This window comes from Lepus europaeus, chromosome 2, assembly GCF_033115175.1.
Source record: "Lepus europaeus isolate LE1 chromosome 2, mLepTim1.pri, whole genome shotgun sequence".
Taxonomy (NCBI): Eukaryota; Metazoa; Chordata; class Mammalia; order Lagomorpha; family Leporidae; genus Lepus; species Lepus europaeus.
In genome coordinates, this window is record NC_084828.1 from 71889707 (window position 1) to 71907548 (window position 17842).

The 17842-nt window shown below is 39.9% G+C and overlaps 1 protein-coding gene across 1 annotated transcript in view; it reads left to right on the plus strand.

The window, feature by feature from the left end:
• The first annotated feature begins 902 nt into the window (after window positions 1-902).
• Window positions 903-17842, plus strand: part of GAP43 (growth associated protein 43) — a 119847-nt gene continuing 102907 nt past the window's right edge. Inside the window, exon 1 of the mRNA XM_062176848.1 lies at window positions 903-967. Coding sequence (XP_062032832.1) covers window positions 938-967 — 30 coding nt within the window. The 5' untranslated portion in view covers window positions 903-937. The remainder of the gene's footprint in view (window positions 968-17842) is intronic.

Below are 17842 nucleotides of genomic sequence, written 5' to 3' on the forward strand. Positions count from 1 at the left end.
TTTGTGCATCTCTAAGCCTATATGTGTGTATTTGTCTTAGGTTATATGTTTCCTGAGAGCAGTATGTGTGTGTGTATGTGTGTGTGTGTGTTTATCATATGTGGCAGTTACATATTATTTAAATTTTTGAGGGATCTTAAACCTCGCAATTTTTAACTGCAAAAAACCTAAATGGCAGCTATAGCTTGTATAGGTCTGATACAACTCCTCCTTAGGAATAGCTAGCTCTTCTTTGCTTTTTTTGGGAAAAGCAGAGTTAGTGAAGAAATACAAGCCTTCCTCGGGCCCCTTTTCCCTAAAACATATTCCACCCAGTCTGATGAACGGACTAGAATATCGTTCTCTGCCCCCACCCCATCACCCTCGCAATGCAGTGGGAAAGTCGGTGGGTAATTGGGTCCAGATTGGAGGTGTTTAAATATTCATGAGGCTGGCAGGGGATTGGGAGGGGTGACTGTCTAGAATGGGGTAGGGGCTGGGGGAAGTGATTAGTCATTGAAAGGTAGTGAACAATTCTGAGAAAGAGAGGGGGAAAAAAGGGATAGAGACGGGGGGGGGTGGAGGAAGGAGAGATAGAGAGGGAGAAGGAGAGGGAGAGAGAGAGAGGGAGAGGGTGAAGGGGGGAGAGAGGGAGAGAGAGAGAGAGAGGGAGAGAGGGGGAGAGAGAGAGAGAGAGAGAGAGAGAGAGAGAGAGAGAGAGAGAGAGAGAGAGAGAGAGAGGAAGCGAGCATGTGCGCTGAGCAGTAGCTGTGGACCTTACAGTCGCTGCTAACTGCCCTGGTGTGTGTGAGGAGAGAGAGAGGGAGGGAGGGAGAGAGCGCGCTAGCGCGAGAGAGCGAGTGAGCAAGCGAGCAGAAAAGAGGTGGAGAGGGGGGGAATAAGAAAGAGAGAGGAGGAAAGGAGAGAAGGCAGGAAGAAGGCAAGGGACGATACAACCATGCTGTGCTGTATGAGAAGAACCAAACAGGTAGAGCTAAAGATTTTTACTTCTTGCTCTTGTGAAATGACCAGAGTACAAGATTTCCCTGTAAAGGCAGATAAAATGTTTAACGGCTTCTGCTCTGGCCATGGTACTCGCGTTTCCTTAGCATATGGTAACTGATGGTCGCATCCCAGCTTTTATTCTTTTCTGTCTTTCATGCTCTGCTACCAAAGAGGGGTGAGGGTGGGAAAAAATACGCTCGTTTGGCTTACAACTAAGGTTTCTTTTTGCTTATCAGTAAATGCTCAGCGTTTTAGGTTTCTGGTTTTGAGGGTGTGGAGGCAGAGAGGGGTGTGGGGAAGAAGATGTGGGCTCTACCTTTCAAGATGGGGAGGCGATCCTTTATATTATTCGCAAAAAAGCATGGTTGAAGGAATAATATTGAGGGCTGAGTATTGCTTGTTCTGCCGTACAATTTTCTCACATGTGCTGCGGAAGACGTCTTATTTCGTACATGCATCAGCTTCGAGGGGGGCGCAGGTATCTGCGGGAAAACATGTGAAGGCTTTATTTATTTATTTATTTTTCAATGAATGAATGAATGGGATTGTGATGCAGAGAATTTTGTAAAAGGAGAACCTAAAAACCACGGGGGCTGGGGAAAAATCTGGCCCTGTAGAAGGGGAAAATCATGGGCTAGCGATTGTGCCCCAGCGGGTCGGACGAGAGGGTGGACCACGCCCCTAGGAGCTTTGCGCTCCGATGGGATGGGAAAGAGGAGCCAGGTATTACCTGTTGGAAATCAAGGCTTATCTCTCCTGCCCTTCCCTTGCTCCTTTCCTGGGATTGTCAGTGACCAGAGACGTGCTCACATCCTGGGTAATAAGCATGGTGACTCATTTTCTTCAGGAAGACGGACACATCCAAGATTAGCAAGCCTCCCAGTCCCCTCCCCCTCCCCCCACCACCCAGGTTTTCTTCCCTTTCAGATTGCTCACTTGTTTCTTGAAAGACATTTTAGAAACTTGATTGGGGTGAGGATGGGGGAAGTACGGTATTCCGCAGCAACCACAGTGCCCTGGCATTCTCCAAAGGAAGCTTTCAAACATTTGTTGGAGCATGTTTGAGTGATGTTGGCCAGGGTTAAGGAGAAAAAAATGGTTGTAGGATTTGAGTGTGAGTGTGTGTGTGTGTGTGCCTGAGGCGGGGGTGGGGATGGTGGTGGTGGCATTTTTGATCAAAGAAGCTCTTTGCAGATTGATTGCCTTTGGGGTGGGGTGCTAGAGATGGGATTTGGGTATTATTCCTGTGCAGGTATTGGAAACTGGGCAATTTGTAATACACTCCCTGAATCCGAAGGGGGTGGAGAAGAGTGGGGAAGCACAGCCTGCCAGCCTTGCACATTTAGCCAGCGCCCTGGAAGGAGGGGTGGGGAGGAAGGATGAAGGAGGAGAAAGAGGAAGCAGAAGCTCAGAGCAGTGGGTGGACAGGCATGGCCAAAATAAATAAATAAAGTAACAGACCTCCTGGTTTGCATGGGGATGTTTAGGGGAATGTCAGCTATGGGGGAGAGGGGGTATTTGCAGCATTTCTGAAAACGGCTCTATGGTTCTAAAGATTGATGCTGCCACTGACTCATTTTCAACCCAGGATGTTTCCTCTTCTTGTCTTCTTTCATTTTAATATACAAAGGTGGTAGATACAGGTGTCTGAATAAGCGTACTGTCAAAGAAAGGTTCTGAGGTTACCCCACTGGTGAGCTGGGGAATTAATATTTGGGAATATAAGGAAGCCAGTGCTATTCATGAAAACGGCTTTAATTTTAGAAAGGAAAAAGATACTAGTTTACAACTTGTTCCCACCCTGTTTGTCTACATTAAAGTATATACACACCTCCTTTGATGCAGGAAACCATGCATGATTCTAAGAGAACTGGGGCTGAAGGATTTCCCTTCCCAAAATGAGGACAGCTGCCTTCACTTAGGTTGTATTTCACCCACAGCCCCAAGCATTTATTCTGATGTGCCAAGTAATGGAGCTGAAATTTTATGTTTAGGGAGTAATATAAATTCACATGTAAATGTGCATGGCATCCGCATACTTCATAGGCAACAGTCACACATGTGCTCTGTATGGTGTCTACATGTCTTCCTGTGTTGTAGCATCATTCATATTCAAGACAGGAAATGAAAATATATTGTCATAGTTTGCCCTTACAGTTTATAAGCATGTACTCATACATGAAATGGTCATGTCTCCCATATGTCACTGCTGTGTGTCATTCACATGAGTCAGTATTTAAGACTATGAAATCAGGCGGAAGGAAATGGTGTATTCAGGGCGTGGGCTTACCCTACACCGACTGGCATTTTCTATAGTGTGAGTCCTTAAGTCTCACACAGGTTTCCTGCATGTGGCTGCAGAGATCCAGCCTCATCCAGGGCACAGTCCAGTGGTGTCTTTCTTCTAGCATCTGTTCATCACCCCAGCCCCTAACAGGGAATACAACACCTTCAGACCCTGCAAAGGTCTAAACTCTGCCACACCCATGAAATCCAGCAGAAATGGGGGAGGGGGCTGGAGGGCTTGCACTTCCTTCCTCTTCCACTTGAGCAGCAAAAAGAAGCAATCCTGGATTTCTAAGTTGTAAGGCATTGCCAGTGGATGAGAAAAAAAAAAAAAGCATAAATGATCCATATTAACCATTAGTTTCCTCTACATTATCAGAGAAGGGAGAAGAGAATGAGAGTGAGGTGGAAATTAGAAGATGGTAAGTGAATGGGAAAAAGAGGAATATAATAAAAATTTCCAGAGATTTTGTTGGCTTATGGTTTTTCAAATATCTTGCGGCTTACTTTAAATAGCTCAATTTCCATGCATATTGCATATGATTAAAAACTTGCAAGGTGTCATAAATGTCCACAAAGCAGCCTGGGAGATGGTTCCTTTGTTTAAAAAAATGACTTTAGTCTGCAAATGAAGTGTAAAAAATAATATGCAAACAAGTAGTCCCTCTACATCCCAGTCCCCACCCTCATACCCCACCAACCTCTGTCTTCCCCCTCCCTCTCCCACCCCGCACTAATAATTCTTATCTATGAGAATGTGCTCTGTGGTGTAGAATTCCAACCTGGCTGCGCCTTCCCTTGCAGCATCGGGAAGGTGTGCAAGGATGCAGCTTTGCAGCTTGGTGCAGGCGATTCTTCCCAGTAATACATTGGATTCCTCCTAAATCTCTCTCAGCCACACCCAGTGTCATCCAGGGACTTGGTGAATTAATTAAATGAAGGCATTCTACTTAGTATAATTGAAGCTACTCTCTTTTTGTAAAATAGTGATTTCCACTAACATTTCCAAATTTAAATAGAAGGAATTATTTAAAGGGAATTTTTTCTTTTCGCCAAATTATCTGGGCTTCTAGAGAACCTTAGAAAATTCATAGTGAATATAGAGATATGGTCATTTCTAGTGACTCTATAATTCCTTCTAAATGTTGCCAGCCGCATACACAATGAGCTCTGATCTCTCCTGCTGACAGAATCTGTAACTCCGCTCCCACCATCCCAATCCATGCTGAGGCAGCAGGAATAAGAAAACACAGGGTTAATTTCTTTCTTGCTGAACTGGGGAAGCTACAGAAACCTTTACTGTTTTATGCTACAGGACGGTGCTAATCTTTACTGAGAGAGTCAGGGGCTTGGGGTCTCCTTTGCCCCCATCAAAGCGAAATTGTCAGTGTTACACCTGGGGCTGAATTAGTTTACAGACTTCAGAGTTTTATCCAGCCCCACAAGGAAGTGGGCTGGGATTCTTTCAGGCAATAATAGAGCATATCCCTTAACCACATGTTCCCCTTGTTCATATTGGCAAAGTAAGACGTGTCTGAAATCTTCCTCTACTAAGAGATCAAAGAGCGCACATAAGAATGTTCATATCAAGAGAAGGTGCAGTATTTAACCCTTTGTTTCCTTATTAGTTGTAACAGAAGTTTTGAGGCAACCAAGCCCTGTCTTTTGTAAACCAAAGAACTGCTTTCTTGCAGGAATTCTCCCTTTGGAATTTCTGAAGTGTGCTCAGGTTGTCTCTGAGCTGCAGTTATCCATTGCCATGAAATCTTCCCAGCATTCTCTGAAGTATTGGGAAGAGCACTGTGCTGTGAGCCCTTAGTTGATGGAACTGATGGTGTGATTTTGAATGAATTACATCATCTTGGGGCTTCAATTTCCTCTTATGAATGGGGACTGGAAAGCAAAAACAAATTAAGAAAAATCCAAAAACAAACCAAAGAATCCACCCTGCTTACCTAAAAAAGGTGTTTTATAGGGATTAAGCATAGTTGATGTGAAGATGAAATAAAAGTAAAGCAATACAAGAAAAATACTTTTCAAGTTTTGCAATGTGAGACTTGGCTTCCAATCACATTTTTTTTATGATAATCAAGGACCTAATATGTCTTCCTTTTCTTTTAGAATTTATTTCCTTCTTGTGGATGGCATTGTGGTACAGAAGGTTAAGCTTCTGTTGGTGATACTGGCATCCCATATCAAAGCACTGATTTGAGTCCCAGCTGCTCCACTTCCCCATTAGCTTCTTGCTAATGCACATGGGCTCCTACCTTCCATGTAGAAGACCTGAATGGAGTTCCTAGTTCCTGGTTTAACTCAACCCTGACTGCTGGGGAGTGAACTAGTGGATGGGAGATATATCTCTCTGTCACTCTTCTTCTTCAATAAACAACTAAAAAATGAGTAAACAAATCTTAAAAATCAAAATGATTCCTTCTGGTCAGAGTTGAGCCATCTACTGTATTTTCTCTCCTTTCTGTGTGTGTGTTTTTTTTTTTAAAGATTTATTTATTTATTTGAAGGGCAGAGTTACAAGAGGCTGAGGCAGGGGTGGGGTGGGGAGAGGTCTTCCATCCACTGGTTCACTCCCCAGATGGCCACAACTGCCGGAGTTGCGCTGATCCGAAGCCAGGAGCCAGGAGCTCTTCCAGGTTTCCCACATGGGTGCAGGGCCCAAGGACTTGGGCCATCTTCTGCTGCTTTTCCAGACCATAGCTGAGAGCTGGATCAGAAGTTTGGCATCTTGGACTCAAACCAGAGCCCATATGGGATGCCAGCACTGCAGGTGGCAGCTTTACCTGCTCTGTCACAGCGCCAGCCCCTCCTTTCTGAGTTTTTAGCAGAGCATCAGTCCTCAGGTCTTACTCTCTTGAGTGTCCATTCTCTTTCCCCAACACCTGTGAGTATGCTCTTGTCTCTCCTATCATAAAGGACCTTGCCCTGACTTTATGTCCCCCATCTCTTTAGTACTCTTTCTTGCCCTCTTTTTAGAATGAAGCTGCTACAAACGTATCCACTTCCCACTCTTTATCACTCCCTCTCACAATCCTGTCTACTCTAATTGGTTTTCATATTCTGGAAGGGGCAGAACATCCAGTGACCCTTCAGTTTACCTCTTTGAAATCTCTTTGGCACTGTCTATTGTTGACAATCCCTAACCCCAAAAATCTCTCCTCACTGGGCCCCCTTGAAGGTCCTGCTCTTCTTCTCACTCATGACCTTCTCAGTCTCCTTTGTTGGTTTCTCCTACTCTCCTGCCCCCAAGATGTCAGTGATCTGCTGTTTCACAATCCTGATCCATTCCTCTTCTCATTTGACTCACTAGTCCTAGTGATCTGACCTATGCCTAGAACCTTAAGTACCTAAATCTCTAAGTCTTTAGACTAGCTTTCTGTCTTGAACTCCTGATCCACAGATACCTTGAAGTATTTAAAAGACACCCAAGTTCATTATGCACAGAACCAAACTCACTGTCTTCTGTTTTGTGTCCTACTCATTCTTCCTTGCTACCTTTATTGCTGTAACACTCTCCATATGTCCACCCAGCCACAGGAATCTAGGAACCTATAATTAACCCTGAATTTGGTCCTTTCTTTCAAATCCCCATCCAGTGACTAAATCTTTTGATTCTAGTTAAAAGGATTTTTAGGACATCCTCTGCTTTTCAACCCTACATGTTTATATATATGACCTGGTTGAGACTTTTTAAATTACTTCTTGTCTGGACAAAGGCAATAGCTTCTTCCTATATAAACTCTTAACCATCACATTTTTCTTTTTGCAACACTGGAGTTATCTTTACCTAATGCTTATATGCTCATATTATCTCCCTCATTAAAATCCTATAATGGTTCCATGTCAACTATAGGCTAGAATACAAACTCCGCAGCATGGCCAAAATCATCTAGTCTTGTCCAGTGTTCCAGCACCATCTGCAAACACTCCCTCTTTTATGACACCACATCAATATTTTAGGACTTCTTGGCACCTTTGCTCATACTGTACCTTCTGCCCACATTATACTTACCTATCAGCCCAAAAAACTCCCATTTTCCTTGCAAAGGATAGCTCTTTAAAGTCACACTCAACCACCCTAGTTAAGATTTCTTCCACCTTCTTTATATACACCTTCTTTATGTGTCACATTTTGTACTATCTCTATTACCACTTTTTGAACAATATAGTTGAGTGTGTATATGTGTGTTTTGTCACATACTGGTGGTGTCTACACTGTGAGCTACTTGATGACACCTTAATTTCTTTATCTCTATTGCTTACTATAAAGCTTCATACATAAAGTAACTAATTTTAACTGTGGATAATCTGTTCCCAAAGTCAGAGTGAACCAAGCTTATAGGGTTTCCACAAGTTCTGACGTATCAAATTGGATAGAATCAATAATTTTTAAAAAAACTATTGCATGTGATGAAGCTTATCATCATTGTTATAGATAAAACAACCATCAGTTTCTAGTGAAAGTAGGCACAGAAACAACCATAGCTGGTAGTATCTGGAAACCTCTCTTCCCATGTCTTCTCCTGCAACAACTAGTGTACCTGTTCCACCAACCATGGTTAGCAGAGTCCCAGTTAGATACAGGATCACCATGGTCTTAGGTCTTCATATACCATTCTTTTGGGGCCCCACATACTTCTGTTTGTTGCTTGGTCCCACAACTATTACAAGTAGACCCTGATTCAATCTGTTGCTGCTCTAAGTTGATTTATTTCACCAATAGCAAAAACATCAAAAAACATCTGTGATGTCGATGTATACTTGAGGTTGTGTGCTCAAGAATTAATTTGGCTTTCATTTGGATTTTGTTACTTCTCACTAAAGTATCCATATAATAATATTCTACAATGATAAGTTTTGTATGAAGGTAAAGGGAGGATTAATGGTAAGTAGTCTCTCAAATGTCAGTTAAATAACCAGTTTTGTCTCTCTTAGGCTTGAATAGATTGAATAAATTTGGTTCCTAAGGCAGGCCTATTGTGCCCAGTATGGGGCAAATTGCAATGACAGCCTTCCATGAAAATACTCTTTGTCAGACTCTAAGCAGTGTATTTTCTCTGAGTGGCATGTCCTTGAGAAGAACAGTAATACAAAGTGATTTGTAGGTGATGTTTGTGTTCAACTGCTAAAGTTGAGTAGTGTTTGTCAGACACCATAACCTTTTTTGATATTTTGCTCAATGCTCCCTGTCTCTTTTCACATTGAGTTTTCCCAAGCTTTTTTCCTCCTCTCAAGTTCAATGGAATTTTTCTGATTAAGTAACATTAGTGTTCAATGGATGAGGAGATAGAAGTAAGCCTTTAAGAAAAAGTGTGTCCCTCCCAAGTTTCTGAATAAATACTTTAAACCAAACAGGTATTTTAAGCTATGTCTAGCACACAGTAGTTTCTCATTATATAAATTTGTTGAGGGAATAAGTATAGGAAGAGAAGGATCATTACGATGGGCCATTAGGAGAGATGTTTTGGGACAGAAGACCACTTCTGTACACCTATCCATAACAAGCTTTCTGTACAATGCACAGTCAATTCCATTGGTCCTCTTCTCAAAGTGGTGTGGTCAAGGTTACAGTTCCCTCTCCTGTCTGCTCAGATCCAAATGGCACACCTACAATCATGTCAGGTTTAGGGTGGGAGTGTGACCTTCCAGATTTCCCATCCTTAATTATTTACCAATATTATTTTCTTAGATGTTGTTTATTTAATGTCATGTTTCATGTCTTTGTAGTGGAATAAACCCTTCTCCTGGGTTCTAGACCTGGCTCTGCCAATTGTTTGTCGTGTGATCTTGGGTAAGTAAGTTTATCTTTCTGAGCCTCAGTTTATTCATTTATGTAATGGACACATTAAAAAATACCCTCCAGATCCTGATTTGCATTTTTGCTAGGCTGGTGTGAGGCTCAAATAAACAAATAAAAAAAATGTTTTGTCAAAATGTGTTTTTTTTCAAATGCAAGTTATTATTAATGGATGAATTGAATTTAATGAATTCTAAAGTATTCATAGTTCTACACAAACAAGAGGTACCCTTGCTCTCTGTATAGAATATATACCAACTCTCTATTCTGCAGAGTAAATACTAACCATACTGACAGATGGAAGTGTATTATATTTTTATAATTTTCTTCAGAAACTTCAGCAACAGAATTTAGATAAGCCAATATTCAAATTGTCATGAGGTCAAATGATCAGTTCAAATGCATTAGAAATATCCAGTTTCCCTTTTGTCTTTGTGTTAGTCTTGTCTTCACATTTAGATCTCGTCTCCATTTGCTAAATCAGCTGCAATTCCCCCATTTCCACCCCCCATTTTACCTCCAAACTGGGTTCTCAGCACTAAGATTACCAGGCATGCTGTGCTCACATCCATCACATGAAGGCCCAGTCAGGCAGAAGAATGGAGAGGGAATTAGGGGCTGGTTGGATGATGGAAAATGGAGATGCAGCTGGTTGGAGGAGGCATACTTAAGGATTATCACCTGAGCACCCTTTTCTTAACAAGCTCAAGGATCCTCAGTGCATCAGAAGTAAACCTTGGTCAAAACAGGTGATCTACAATCCCAAGCCTTTTCAAAGTCAACTCTAAATGTCATAATCCTTTAGGTCTTCAGAATCTCCAGAAGACATTTCAGTTCTTCTGTGTCCCTGATTATGCTTAAGACAGGCTATCAATGAAATAAAACAAAATTTATCAAATTCTCATGTAAACAATCAAATTCTCAATCCAGAAACTGAACTCTTAATAGATGGATAAAATTTGAAAATTTTTATATGATAATGATTGGATCGAATTATCTCAAGAGATTGTTTTTCCTAGAAGCCAAAGACTAACATAGAAAACAAAATTAGTATCGTTGTACTTTTTAGAAAGAAAAAGTTTCATTTTGCAAAATTATTTTTATAGAGAGAGCTCATGTGGACTACCATGGAAAGGCTTATTAACTAGAAATTTGGGAATAGTATTCAGAAAAAAGTAATTATTTCACAATATCTAGTTAATATTAGTATCAGTATCAGTTTATTCCTTCACTGTAGCCATTCTCCCTTCTCTCCCACCCCAGTCACCACCCCAGCAGATACACACTTCTACCAATTATGTGTCCTTTGGGCACAAGAAAAAGAAACCAACTTTATGGGTCCAAAAATGAAAAGTGTTGAACAGCTAAGCTTATGGGAATAAAGGTGTATCTATGATCCTCAACAACAGGAATTATAAACTTTCTTTCTGGAGTCCTACATTTCAATGGCTCTGTTACTAACAGCCATGGTTTCTCTGCCTCTGAAATCCAAATTCTGAAAGGGAAAGAACAAGAGAAAAAATGAGGGTGAATGAATTTGATTGGTTCTATTGGGTCAACTAGTTGTTACTACCATTAGGTGAATCATCTCTGATTGGAAGAAGGGCTAGGTCACAGTTTGGACATAATTTCTGAAGCTCACATGTGTAAATCTAGTATGAGAGTAAATTGGATAAGGAAGAGTCTCTTGCATAAATATCTATAGGTTCACAATACAGGATCTACTCAGATCAGGAGCGACTTCTTTCAAATATGGTAGGCCTCCAATTTTTCCTTTTGTTTGTTTTCAATGTGACATGTTTTACGTGTTGTTATTATTGGTGTGCTTCTCAAAACTGATGGTTCTAAGAAAGCAGTAGCCACCCACATACTTGACCTCAGGAATTTATATATTCAAAAAGGAAAGATTAGGGCAAAATACCATACCTGGAGATGAAACTGGGTTTTCACTGTGCTCTAGAAGCTTAACTCTGGTAGGGAGCACCTGTCCAAGGAATCCTATCATATATTCTTGATAATTTATCAGGATTCTATCATAGTATTCTTGCTCTTTTTGCTAATTTAGCATGGAGTAGCATTCCTCTAATTTCTCTTTTTAGTTTATAGCATCAGTTTCCTCAAAATAATTAAGAATGAGTGTGAAACTGCTCCCTTAAATTTAAATATCATAGAAATGTTACTTCTTGACACTAGTCATCTCATTTTCAAATATTTCAATATTTTCAAATTAATTCCAGCAATAATCACATTTATCTATTTTTAGAAAATTGGCACTTCCTAAAATATTGAGCTGTTGTGTCCATATGCACCAGTTTGTTCTAAATGTAGAACACTGGTAATTAGCATTACATCAATTATTTGTAATCCTGGTTCCAATAACTATTCCAAATGTTATTTTGAAATGAAAATTGGAAAGACCCTAATAAATCTTCCCATTGATGGTTGTATAAAACAACTAGAAGAGGCAAAGCAAAATTGAATGGTTTCCAAAAGACAAGGTTAAGCAAACTCAGAAATTGGCTGCTTTGTAAAGTGTCTTCAGAAGTTCTTAGCACAACCAGCCTAGGAACTAGGCCTGACTAGCAGCTGTTGTAGTGTACATCTCTTTCACATTCTTACTTTTTTTTTTGGTTCAGAAACCAATTCAGGACAATTTCCAGTTTTTAAGCAATTAATTTGCAGTTAGACTTATAGATATGTGATATGTTAGGGAAGCCAGTTATGCAGACTTACCTGGCTGGGTTCAAATGGGAGAAAATAAAAAGGCATTGAGTATTTTTGGTCAACATTGCATTTCAAAGTCCTTTCTCTTAAAATCAATTTAAGATAAAAAAGTAATACTATATTTGAGAGATGAGGAGAAGTGAGACTTGTAAATGATCATCATAAATGCGCCCCATTTCATCTTCATCTATTTGGAGAATTTTTGTTCCATACTTGAGTTTTTTTTAATTAACATTTGTAAAAATTTCTGAGATTTTCAGAAGGAACAGGAGAATATCGTCTCACTTGAAAAACACCAACTCTTTCTTTAGAAAATCTGAGTTGGAAGTTTTATTTATTCAAATGTCCTTTTTCTAAAGAGTACCATTTGTAATGTTTCTTTAACCCTCAAGGATTTGTTTAATCCCATGAAAGAAAATGAGATTGTTTTCTCTATCACCTGGGAAACCTACTCTGGAGAACTCAGGTTAGTATTAAGTATTCATTTGAATAAGTCTTTTGTGCTAATCCTCCTAATTCATTGTTCCTCAGAGCTTTGATTGAAAGACACAAGGTGATAGCTTTTGGATAACTTAGTGAGATCTGTGCTTCCATACTGCTGGACATTTGCCTGGAGAACTGTAGAGAAAACCCAAGAACAAGACTTAATTTTTTGCATATTCTTTCCTTGATCTTGAACTTGATGACTTATACCTCTTAGGTAAAATCAGTATTTTACTGAGGAGAAAATGAGGTTTCTATAATTGAAAAGGGAGGAGGAGGTTACATTATAAAATAAAATTACTCAATTTGGAATTGAGCCATAGCCCTCTAGTAAAAACTGTCATGGGAACATTAATGACCACAGATGGCTCAGACCTCACTTCTGAACATCATCTAGAAAACACAATATGCCCAAGAGAAATAGTATTCGGAAAAGAGTCCAAGAAGTTTGGGCACTAGTGTAGATAAATGTACTTAACCACACTTAGGACCAAACTCAATTTTTATTCCTCCCTCAGTGGGAAGACACTATTGATTCTTGACTAAAAAGAGGAATGCCAATTTTTTCATCATAGTTATTGTCCTTTTTATTCTGAAACATATATTATAGTAATCAGGAATTTTCCTGCAAGCCTCTACTGTTTTCCTTCAATAGGCTTTCAAGTACCAGTGGAACTGGTTTGTGTACATACTAAAGTGAATTTTATTAAACACGTATTACCAAAATTGTTATTTTCTCTCAACTTGGCTATGTAGTAAAAAACCATCTATAAAGAATCAAACCATAATAACAATAGGAAACCCAACAAAAAAATCAAGTCTCATAACGTAGGACTTCCAGATATTAACAATGTTATTTTTCCTTCTATTCTTTGTTGTCACCTCAGAAAAATGCTATGCTAAACAAATTATCTTCTCCTTACATTAGACCTCTGACTCCTCTACTCTTAACAATATCTCCCAGATATGCCAACATATTCCCAGTTTCCCAGCTCGTAACATGCAAATGACTGATGACTCTTCCTTCTCCTATGAAGATCATACAATCAGTTTACAGATTCTTGCAATAGCTTTCACATCTGTCCTTCCTATCATCTGCCAGGCTTCTTCAGTCAACATTCCAGAAAAGAACCAAAATCCTATGTATTCAAGGCCTTCATACTCATGATTGCCCGCAATTGTAAATAATGAATTAACCCCATCCCTGTGCATCTAGATGAGTGTTAGTTAGAAGTCACCCTTGGAAGAGGAGAAAATAGTAATTCAAGTTTTATATGCTGTGATTCAGATGAGAAACTCAAGGTATAAAGGATTGGATAGTCACTAAAATTCCCTGGTTTTGATATTGAAATATGGGATGCCATATGATATTACCGTGTGATTATTAATAAATTCCTAGTATTAATAAGCCTGTATGGGTTCTTGCCTAATATTCAGTATTCTGAATACTGGCATAAGTGAATGAGGCAGCAGGATATGTTTTAAGCTTTTATTCGGTGAGAAAGATGCATAGGAGAGTGAAGGCATTAGTCTAATCTAAGGAGAAGGGAGTCTGGAAATTAAGTTGGAGTCCATACCAAGCAGAAAGCAGGCCAAAAGCCACGTGCAGCAGGCATTTTGAGCAGCTATCCACAGCTTATCACAGGCAGTGAAGCAGAGGAAGAGCAAGAGAGAGATTTTGGGGCGCTCTTTGCCTTTTATATATTTTTAAAAGGGGAGTGGTTACATGGTCTGGTGGGCAGCTGGGCACCCAGGTGTGGTCAGGTAGGGGCATGAGGTCACACAGGGGCATGGCGAAGGCATGGTCTTCCAGCTCACAAACCTGATCAGCTTTATCCTGTATGCCTGCCTACATCATTTTCAGTATCACCCCTGCCTGTTGCCTGCTTGTTAATTTTATACTTAATTATCCTTTTCCTCAAACTTCCTTTCTCTTTGTTTACTGGGTTAATTATAATTTATTTACTCACGGTTGTTTTTCAAAGTTCCTCAGAATCTATTACCAATCCCCTATGCTTGTCTTCTCTTCTACTGGCTCTGACGTAATCTAGGCTTGTGAATTTAAGTAGATCCAGTCTCTGTGTTGTCATGTCCTTTTATGCAAAACAAAAAGTTGAATGAAATCATCCCTGAGACATCACAACTTGTCATAGAATGTATTCTATGCAATATCTATGTATTCCTTGGATATTCTTTCCCAGCCAAACTTAAAAGTAGCCCTATGCCTATACTTTGGTTCATTGACCTTCACGTTACTTAGAAAGTCTGCTTTTGGCTCAGTTCAATTTTACCCAACCTTCAATCCCTGAACCAAGTTATCTGATGTGTTTCTGTGACTACTTCTCTCAGATCTTCTGTAGCACATCCCACAGGTTCCATTCTCTTGTCATCTGTTAATCAGAGCCCTACTTAATCATTCATTTTCATTTATTTGAATCTGATTTCCCACAACTGGTTGGCAAAATCTTCTAACGTAAGATACTCAGACCAATGCCTGGCTCAAGAGACACATATTGAATATTTGTTCTGTGATGGAGTCTGTGCTGAACTCTGAGGGCGTCCACAAGACAAATAGAAAATTTAGTAAACTCTCACAAAGACAAATGGAACTCTCTGGCCTGAATTCTCTTGGATGTTGGAATGTCATGAAACATGCCTTCCATTCAAAATCTCTTATTTTCTTCCTTCACATTCTTTTTCTTCCGACCTCCCACTTTGGCTTCTTTTATTCTACCAATCTCTGGAAAGCTGGTGTTAAGCCAGGTGTCTCTGCTTTTCCTCACATGTTCTTAATCAAGCCCCATGAACAATCTAATTAACTTCCACAACTCTCATGTGGAGTAGTGTATCTCCAGCTACACCTACTCCAGTCAAATCTATTTCCTGGACTGCAGAGCTTTAGACCTGTCTGCTGGAAATATTTTTCTGATGACCCCCAGGAACATCAACCTCAACATGATCTAAAAATAAATAATTATAAAAATTCCCAAATTTCTTACCCCTTCTCTTCTATTCATCTCATGTAGAAATAGTTCCCACGCATATCTTCCTTTTATGATTATCAGAGAAAAGCCATGGGGTTCTTGTCTTAATGCAAGAAAGGTTTTCTTGGGGATAGGGCATCTGACAGAATGGAAGGGACAGAGAGAGAGTGCCCAGTCACTTGGACTGGGGGAAAACAAGGTTACATGGTAACCAAGAGAATACACTTGGGCAGGCCAAGCTCAGTGGAGAGCAGAGTCTTTGTTTAGAGTGAATTTTTAAGGGAGTCCCTCTACCCCTTCCCCCTTCTCCTTTAGGATAAAGGGTTTTGTGGAGAGTAAACTAGCCAATTCCTCCCCAGGTTTGCTGGAGCTGGGCAAAAGGGCTTCCCCTAGGGCATCTGTGAAGGTTTTATTGCCCATGTTATCAGGTCAGGTAACCTATTTAGTCCAGGGGAGACAATTCTCCAGGGAGCTTTCCTTGGGGGAAGGGCTGGGACCACCTGGCAGGTTATCAGGGTCTGGGGCTGTCCAGCTTGTTCTTCAGGCCCCTCTCACACAAATAGGCTAATTTCTAACTTCCTACCAACATTTCGAGGCTACTATTTTCCCTAGTTTAAGTAAAAACCAAAAACCTTCTTAGTTCTTCTTTTTCCTTGCTTAGTACTTGAAAACTGTGTGTTGACTCCACCTCCTCTTCCCCTTCTCCACTCATCTCAGACCCAGTCACCTCTCATGGAGACCAAAGCAATAGACTTTTCCTTTAATCTCCCTTCTTCTATCCTCAATCCCTTAAAATCATCCTTCCCTTGGGAGCCAAGGTGATCTTTTAAAAAGTGTCTATCAGAATGTGTGTTACCCTGTTTAAAAATCACTGATGGCTTCCTTTTCTACTTAGGATTAACACCAAACTGATCATTATTAAGGCCTACAAAATCCTACATGCTCCAGGCCTTGCTTCCGTCTTTCAGTTCTCATAGCCTTACTCCTCTTGGTCACTAAGTTTACCAGCCTTCTTTTTAGCTTTTTTTAAAAATCAAGCACATCCCTTCATCAAGGCTTTTCCATGTGTTTCCCACTATGTCTGGAATTCTCTTTCTTTTGGTTCTTTATTTGAGAAATTTTCCCATCTGAGTACTGTCCATCACATTTATTTTCTTTTTAAGATTGTTCAAAATCTGATTTTTTTCAAAAATAATTTACATGTCATTCCTCTGGTCCTTGCCTATCTCTGCAAACTTCAACATCCACCCCTCTTCATATCCCATACTCTACTGCAATTGTGTTATGTCATGGACTGATCTATTTTTTTTTCTTCCTTTATAAATACTCTTTCTCTTGCCCATGATACCTTTCTTATTTTCCTTTCTCAAGTGACACATTTCAAGTTTATTAGACGATGTGACAGTTGTTGTTCTCTTCTTTGTGATAACTCCCTAACGCTCGAGTCAGGTATGAATATCCTCCTCTTTGTGCAATCATTGTGTCTGTACATACCTCTACTACAACTATAAACCGACTTTATTATAAGTATTCTTTTACATGTCTTTTTTTATACACCAGGAATTCTTTTAGGGTAGAAGCCATATTTCACTTACCACCTATGTATAGCTCCAAGTCAATGCCTGGCACTTTGTAAACTGTCATTAAATAGCAGTTGAGTAAATGAAGACTTTACTAATAAAGGCAAATGGTAGTGTTGAATGAGTAATATGTGAAAGCAAAATTTAGTTAGGGCTGAGGCAAAGGTTCTCAGCTCCCACTGATCAATCATGGAAACTGCCCACTTTTGGCACAGTCCATAATTGGGCACCTAATAGATATCTCACACAGAGCTAAGACTGCACAGACTTGGATTTCTTCCAAGTGGTGCCAGCTGGTTGCTTCAGCAAATAACAGTCACCATTTTGTAGAGAGACACTTGGACATGATCAGAAAGACAGTCACATTAGACACTATAAATTTCATATTATCTGGGATAAGGATGAGTAGGCACTTTAAAATACCCTGCTATATCTTAGCTAATTATTCTGCCTCCTAAGCCTAGTGCTGAACATTCAGCCCTTTTCTCACATCTTCAACTGGAACCTTTTGGTCCTGCCCCACAGGAATTCTGATGAGGTTTCAGATTCTTCCTCTTTGTTAGTGATATGACTTCTAGTTGCATATACATTCTCTCTCTTGCCTTTCTTTTTAATTTCTAGTTAGAAAAATTATACACTAATGCTTATTTTTCTTAGTTCCCCACCCCCACATTTATACTATAGAAACATCCATATATCTGATGTTGTTGTACCTACCCCCAAACTGATAAACAAAAGCAGATACTAGTAGATTTTCCTACATGGGAGTGAAAGAACAAATGGCCAGGAAATCAATGACTTACCAACATTTAACCTATAACTCTTAAGTACAACCTTATATACAAGTATAATTCCTTTGGAGGATGGGCTGAGAAGGAATAGGCTCCCCCTTGCAATTTTGGTGAGGGAGGGATATCTTCAATTAATCTGCTCTCTTTGTAAGAGTAGATATAAGAATCAAGTAGATATAAGAAGAAGGGAAAACAATTGTC